Here is a 7,851-nt window from a genome sequence, read left to right on the forward strand (position 1 = left end):
ATAGAAAATAGAGTGTAGTGTAGTGTAGTGTAGTGTAGTGTAGTGTAGTGTAGAGTAGAGTAGAGTAGAGTAGAGTAGAGTAGAGTAGAGTAGAGTAGAGTAGAGTAGAGTAGAGTAGAGTAGAATAGAATAGAATAGAATAGAATAGAATGGGACCTTGGCTCAAGCAGGAGGACCTATACCATCTCAGACAGGTGATTGTCCAGTCTCTTTTTAAAAATTTCCAGTGATGGAGTGCCCACGATTTCTGGGGGTAACCTGTTCCACTGGTTGATTGTCCTCACTGTCAGGAAGTTTCTCCTTAATTCCAGGTTTTTTCTCTCTTTGATCAGCTTCCAACCATTGTTTCTCGTCCTTCCCTCTGGTGCTCTGGTGAACAACCTGACCCCCTCTTCTTTGTGGCAGCCCCTCAGATACTGGAATACTGCTATCATGTCTCCCCTATTGCTTATCTTTAGACTGGCCAAACCCAAGTTCCACAGCCATTCTCCGTACGTTTTGGTCTCCAGGCCTCTGATCATCTCAGTTGCTCTTCTCTGACATGCCTTCTGACATGCAACCCTGTGGCTATCAAAGAAGCTGGATAAACTGGTCTGCTCCAAAATGGGTCCTGGCAGGAATCAGCTGCTAGGAATTACTGGGAGTTCAGCGGCAACGGCTTGAAACCTAATGCAGTTTTAGTTAAGTTAATGCAGTGCTAGGCTGCATTAACAGAGGGATAGAATCAAGATCAGGTGAAGTGTTAATACCACTTTACAATGCCTTGGTAAGGCCACACTTGGATCCAGCTTTGGTCACCATGATGTAAAAAAGATGTTGAGAATCTAGAAAGAGTGCAAAGAAGAGCAACAAAGATGATCAAGGGACTGGAGGCTAAAACATATAAAGAACGGTTGCTGGAATTGGGTATGTCTAGTTCAGGGGTTTTCAAACTTGGCCCTTTTGTGACTTGTGGACTTCAACTCCCAGAATTCCTCAGCCAAGTATGCTGGCTCAGGAATTCTGGGAGTTCAAGTCCACAAGTCATAAAAAGGCCAAGTTTGAAGTCCCCTGGTCTAGTTTAATAAAGAAGAGGACAAGGGGTGACATGATACTGTAGCAGAAGAGGGAGTGAAGCTATTCTCCAAAGCACCTGAGGGCAGGGCAAAAAGCAATGGATGGAAACTGATCAAAGAGAGAAGCAAGCTAGAACTAAGAAGAAATTTCCTGATAGTTGGAACAATTAATCAGTGGAACAACCTGCCTCCAGAAGTTGTAAATGCTCCAACACTGGAAGTTTTTAAGAAGAGACTGGACAACCATTTGTCTGTAATGGTATTGGGTTCCTGCTTGAGCAGGGATTGGACTAGAAGACCTCCAAGGTCCTTTCCAACTCTACTACTACTTTCTATTATTATTATTATTATGACGATGATGATGATGATGATGTTGGTTGTTGTTGTTGTTATATATCTTGGCACAATTTATCTCCCATAATCCTCCGGCTGTAAAAAGAGCCCAGCCTTTCCCTCCCTGCAGCCTCTCACCCTTCAGGGCCAGGGCCAGAGGTTGCTGCAACCCATCGTGCTCCACGTGGCACCGATAGCGGCCCCTCTCCTTGGGATCGATCTGGATTCCGAGCGAGTAATAGTAGGTCCCATCTGAGTTGGGGGCCACAGACTCATGGAAGGTGTCTTGCAGCCAGAATTCCCCATCCCTCGTCCAGGAGGCATCGATCTCCCTGGGGTAGAAGCCGTGGATTCGGCAGACGTGCCTCTCCATACCATCAGCTTCTGTCCTGCTGCTCATCGTCACCACTGGAGGAACTGGGGGGAAAAAAGAGGGGGTGTTAGAATCAAAACTGAGCCTCCCTGGAAATCAGCTTGGCTTGTGCATCGCACGTGGAACCAGAATTCTAGGAGTCCTCAAATAAATCAAGCTGCTTTGAATAGTTTCTTTCGGCCAGAAAAACAAACATAAAAGCACTTCATTAAATACAGGTAATCCTCGATTTACAACATTTAGTGACTGTTCAAAGTTACAACAGCACAGGAAAAAGTGACTTCGTTTTTCACACTTAACGACCGTTGCAGCATCCCCATGGTCACATGATCAAAATTCAGATGCTTGGCAACTGACTTGTATTTATGATGGTTGCAGTGTCCAGGGGTCATATGATCACCTTTTACCACCTTCCAACAAGCAAAGTCAGCGGGGAAGCCATATGATCCTAACAACCGTGTTACTCATTTAACAACTGCTGTGATTCACTTAACAACTATAAGAAGTCGTAAAATGGGGCAAAATTCACTTAACAAATTTCTCGCTTCGCCACAGAAATTTTGGCCTCAATTGTGACTGTAAGTCGAGCTGTATTATTATTTTCTCTGTTGCCTTGCAAGTACACTGAGTGTTTCTGTACCGGAGACAAATTCCTTGTGTATCTAATCACTTATGGCCAAATCAAGTTGATTTGATTCAAATTAACTCTTCTGGTCCTGCTTCCTGTCTGGATTCCGTTACAAGATTGACCCTACTATTTCCACTTCTAGAGACTGATTTAAAAAAAAAAATATCAGAGAGAGCTAAAAACAAGGGTAGCTTTAAGGCTGCAATCGCTTGGACGACTTCCCAGATTCTTTCTCGGAGATAAGCTCAAGGCAGGATGAGGCCATTCCTGGCACATCGGGAACCCGGTTAAATAATGACTCTGAACAGCCAGCCAAAAGAGGATCAGAGGAGGCTTCAGCTGGGGAAAGCCTGCAGGGGCAGACGGCCAGCGAAGAGGAGGAGGAACTGCCTCCTGCACCTGATCCGAGACCACACAGGGCAGAGAAAAGGCAGGAGCAGCGGAGGACAGCCAGATTACTCGGGTGGAGAAGGCCCTGCCCGTCTTGATGGGCTGCACTGGGAAACTGGCTATTTAGGACAGCAGGAATAGGGAGGCATTACTGGGAACGTTGTCAGTTTGCCGGCTGTTTTTTCCCTCGTCATGCTTCCTGCTTCACTGTTTGGAATCGTGCCTTGGAGACGCTGAGCTTTTCTTGCTAAGTGAGCTTTCGTGTGTGTATTTAATTTTGGCCTGGTGGATTTAAGTTTGTTTGGTGGAGCTATTTGCTTGAGCAACTTTCACTTATGTATGGACTATTGACCAGTTGCTTTGTGGACTAATCTTGGCTTGCTTGTGGCTGGGCCTATAGCAGTGGTTCTCAACCTTTTTAATGCCGCGACCCCAACCGGTCGTAAGTCGAGGACTAAACCGGTTGTAAGTCGAGGACTAAACCGGTCATAAGTCGAGGACTACCCAACCGGTCGTAAGTCAAGGACTTTCCCTGCCCGTGAGCGCCGCGCATGCGTGGTTCCGCCCCCTCCGCCGGCCAAGGTGTAGCTGGCAAGCGGCAGAGACGGAGCTGGCCGACCACCAGCTGGCCCAGCCCAAGGGAGGTAAGGCACCCGCCGGAAAAGGGGGGAAAAATGACGGACAAAAAAAATGGCTGACAGCCTTGCTTGGCGACCCCTGTGAAATGGTCGATCAACCCCAAATGGGGTCCCGACCCACAGGTTGAGAACCACTGGCCTATAGGAACAGTTCTGAATATTGGTAAAGGGAATTACTGGGGAACATTAATACACTCACTAAACCACAGTTACCTGGGTGTGAGTGAGTGGGGCAGCACATCAGCTGATGCTAGCCAGCAGAAAACAAGCCAACTGGGTCATCTGGCCTGTTCTTTGCCAGCAAGCCTACACAGGAAACACTCGCAACACCTAAGCAGATACAGCTCCCATACTTTCTCTCTGGCTGTTTCTCCATACCTTCCCTCAAGGATATCTCAGATCTGTAGTGGTCATACTTCTGCAGCCACTCCATGCAGGTGCTCTCCAGGTAACCTGTGAAACGCTGCTTGATGGCGGTTTCGGCCTCCCATTTCCGCTTGATCCCCTGGGCTTCTTTGTCAGCTGCTGTCCAGATGCCGGTCGCCATCTCGTAGTCAAGGAAATCCCGCCCATCATAGCCGTACTGCCAACGGCCGCTCCTTTTCCCATCTTCCCCTATTTCACAGAAGATCATCATCTGGACGATGTGAAAGCCTAAAAGAAGCATCCCCAAGGTTAGAGGAAAAGCTCTCTAAGAAATCAGAGAAAAGACAAGGATTACAGGAACAGATCTTGAAGGCCAGTCGAGGTTGAGATAGAATTTGGGATCTGTAAGACAGATTTTTTCACTATAACGGAACTCACTATAAACAAGGCTGGGAAATTCCTCATGCAGTCCAAAATTCCTTAATTAAGACAGGATTTCTTAGAGGCCCACATCTCCCGGCACTGGAGTGAAGTTGCCTCTCCTGAGATCACTTTTAGATAACTCGAAATTGTGAAGGCAAAAGATCTATCTTGTTAGCATTTTTGGATGATATTATTTACAGATGTTGAGACTCTAGAAAGAGTGCAGACAAGAGCAACAAAGATGATCAGGGGACTGGAGGCTAAAACATATAAGGAACGGTTGCTGGAATTGGGTATGTCTAGTTTAATGAAGAGGAGGACGAGGGGGGACATGATAGCAGTGTTCCAATATCTCAGGGGCTGCCCCAAAGAACAGGTGGGGTCAACGTCTTCTCCAAAGCACCTGAGGGCAGGACAAGAAGCAATGGATAGAAACTAATCAATGAGAGAAGCAACCTAGAACTAAGGAGAAATTTCTGGACATTTAGAACAATTAACCAGTGAAACAATTTGCTTCCAGAAGCTATGAATGCTCCAACACTGGAAGTTTTTAAGAAGAGATCTTGACAAAAATTTGTCTGAAATTGTATAGGGTTTCCTGCCTGAGTGGGGGGTTGGACTAAAAGATCTCAAAGGTTTATTCTATTCTATTCTATTCTATTCTATTCTATTCTATTCTATTCTATTCTATTCTATTCTCTGTTATTGCTATGAAAATTATATGGATGTACAGATAGCCTTATGACAGTTAGGGTTAGCGACTGTTCAAAGTTAGATGGGCCTCCCCAAAGGTACTTACAATCTGATTCCGAAACCAACAGCTGTTTCCCTCCCTGTGGTCACATGACTGTATTTCAGGTACTCAGCAACCACTGTGTATTTACCGCCATTTGCAGCTTTCCATAATCACGTGATTGCAATTTGTGACATTTTTTGCCTCAAACTGGCATTTTCTTCCAATTTCTAGCAAAAACAGCCCATGACCAAATGGGAATTAGGGAGGTGGATCGTCTTCAGAGACAGAATGGACTCCTTCCCAGCCGGTTCCAGCCTGACTCCAAGGTCACTGAGCCCTGAGGATGACCCACTATCTGTCCTATACTTCAGCATTCTCAAAACAATCTTTCAGCACTGTAATGGCTGCTGGTGGACTGGTCACGGGGTTTGGGTTTCTGTGGGGAAAGAATAGCTTGGTGCTTTGCGCAGGAATGTTAGATTCCACTTGGTCTTACTGCAACCACTGTCTCTCGGTAAAAGTTCTTTTGATGAACCACACGGCATCAAGAGTTGTCCTTTCCTGAGAGGGGCAGTAGGGGCAAGTCCTTACACTTATGAGCCAGCCCCTTGAAATGAACATGCCACGACCGAACAAAATACCTCTTGCACATCACATCACAGAGAGCATTGCCTGTTTTCCCTCGTAGGAATTTACATTTCCATTAAATAAAGTTCGTTCTGATGAAATTGGCTTTTAGTGCCCAGTTTCTGGAGAATCCAGAAGGAGACAACACACAGTGTTTCTCAACTATGGCTCTTTTAAGAGGAGTGGACTTCGACTCCCAGAATTCCCCGTCTGACCTCCATTTCCATGGACATTTGGAAGAATACCCCTCCCTTCCGTGCATGAGGAGAGTTGTCAGCATAGAAACATCATAAATAAGTCTAAATACTTGGATCAATTAATATGTTTTTGCCCCATCCATAGTATGGAGCCTGGTATGTGTCTATGGAGATTCTCAGTCAAAGATGCTTTTTCCAAACGGCAACTGGACTTTCTTGTTTTTCTTTAAAGACGTTTCGCTTCTCATCCAAGAAGCTGCTTCAGCTCTGACTGGGTGGTGGGGAATGGAAGGACTTATACTCCTTGCAGACCGCTGGTCATTTGCATTCGTTTAGAGAGTTGTTCAGGCCACTTGGAGGTTTACCTGTGCACTCAGGGTCACCTGAGAGGTGCAAATGGGGGTGGAGCCTTCTTGGAACTGCCTGAAAGGACTGTGTTGTAGACTGGACATAGATGATGTCGTATCCCTCCCCCTATGTTCAATTTTGACATAGATGGCTTCGTTGACCCCTCTTTCAAACCAGTGTTCCTCTCTGTCCAAAATGTGGACTTTGCCGTCTTCGAAAGAGTGGCTTTCATCTTTTAAGTACAGATGGACTGCTGACTCTTGTCCTGATGAGTTTGTTCGCCTCTGTTGTGCCATGCGTTTGTGAAGTGGTTGTTTTGTTTCCCCAATGTACAGATCTGCAGCCTTGTATAAAAATAAAGTGTGTGCTGGCCTCCTACATTGTCTCCCTGGCCTAAACCCTCTACAGATAGTCCTAGACTTACAACAGTTTGTTTAGTGACTGTTCAAAATTACAATGGCATTGAAAATGTGACTTAGGACCATTTTTCACATTTACGACCTTTGTAGCATTCCCGTGATCATGTAATTAAAATTCAGACGCTTGGCAACTGGTTCATATTTAAGATGGTTGCTGTGTCCCAAGGTCACGTGACCATCTTTTGCAACCTTTTGACAAGCAAAGTCAGTGGGGGAAGCCAGATTCACTTAAGCCCTGGGTTACTAACTTATCAACTGCAGTGATTCTCTTAACAACTGGGGCAAGAGAGGTTGTAAAATGGGGCACAACTCACTTAACAAATGTCTCACTTAGCAACAGAAATTTTCGGCTCGATTTGCTCAATTTTCTGCACCTACAAAAAAAAAATCACATTCCTGATGCTTCTCGGTGGGACTCTTATTGTCAACACTGCTAACATCGGATCTTTTTGCTTTGACAAGAGATGGAGATGCAACCATTTCCTTCTTATGTTAGAGTTAGATGATGCTGGGGGAAGGAATATGCATGAGAGTTTAGCTAGACATAATAATATTGAACCTAGTGTGTGAACCAAGGTTATTGAAATAAGAGATGATAAGAATTGGCCGGGCTGGAGAACTGGAGGGAAAGCCTGCATTTCAAACTAATTGGAGAATGTGATTTATGACTGTTAATTGGAGGAGGGAATTGTGCTTTGATACTATGTGCTCAGGGGAGGGGAATCCAGTTTCTGGCTTCGATTGTGTTAGTGCCGATGCTATGCTTCTCAAATAAAGATTCTTTAAGGTAAACAATGCCTCGAAGTTCTCTGAAGAGTTTCATGTGTCGGAACCATGACAACCATATTTTCATTTTAGGCTCGAGCTCATTGGAGCTCTGCAAGAGGGAAAAGGCCAGGGCATCAGCAACCAGCTTATTGTGGACCAATCGGTCCGATTCATGAGGAAGGGAAGGAAGATCCGTAAGAAAATGGAGCTTTTCCCTCCGTCTCCTTTCTTGCAGGATAGCACCCACGTCTATTCCACTCCTCACTTACCTCCACTTTGGTTATAGCGTCTCTGGAGCATTTGCACGTTCTCCTGAAAGTCTTTCTGGTCTTTTTGCAAAATCCAGGTGTACCTGTTATAGAATCTGGAATCTTCCTTCTCCAGTGTATTTATCCAATCTACTCGAGGATGCATCTTCCTGGTGTGGCTTTCGTAGCGAGTGATGAGCTGATTGTCCACATAACCTTCGGCTGTGAAGAGTGACAGCCCTGGACAAGCCTCCGTCGCAGAAGAGTAGCTCACACGGATTACGCGAGGGGAGGAGCCTACG

The 7,851-nt window shown here is 45.5% G+C and overlaps 1 protein-coding gene across 1 annotated transcript; it reads right to left on the bottom strand.

Annotated features, from left to right (window-relative positions):
- Nucleotides 1-1,526: 1,526 nt before the first annotated feature.
- LOC107299846 (class I histocompatibility antigen, F10 alpha chain-like) lies at nucleotides 1,527-7,850 on the bottom strand (the record flags this gene model as incomplete). Its single annotated transcript, XM_029286888.1, has 3 exons — nucleotides 1,527-1,805; nucleotides 3,796-4,071; nucleotides 7,571-7,850. Coding segments are annotated over 3 exons (835 nt in total), but the record flags the coding sequence as incomplete, so codon positions are not given.
- Between the last annotated feature and the right edge of the window lies 1 nt (nucleotide 7,851).

The sequence above is a fragment of the Protobothrops mucrosquamatus genome, unplaced genomic scaffold (assembly GCF_001527695.2).
Source record: "Protobothrops mucrosquamatus isolate PMUCROS unplaced genomic scaffold, P.Mucros_1.0 scaffold5579, whole genome shotgun sequence".
Taxonomy (NCBI): domain Eukaryota; kingdom Metazoa; phylum Chordata; class Lepidosauria; order Squamata; family Viperidae; genus Protobothrops; species Protobothrops mucrosquamatus.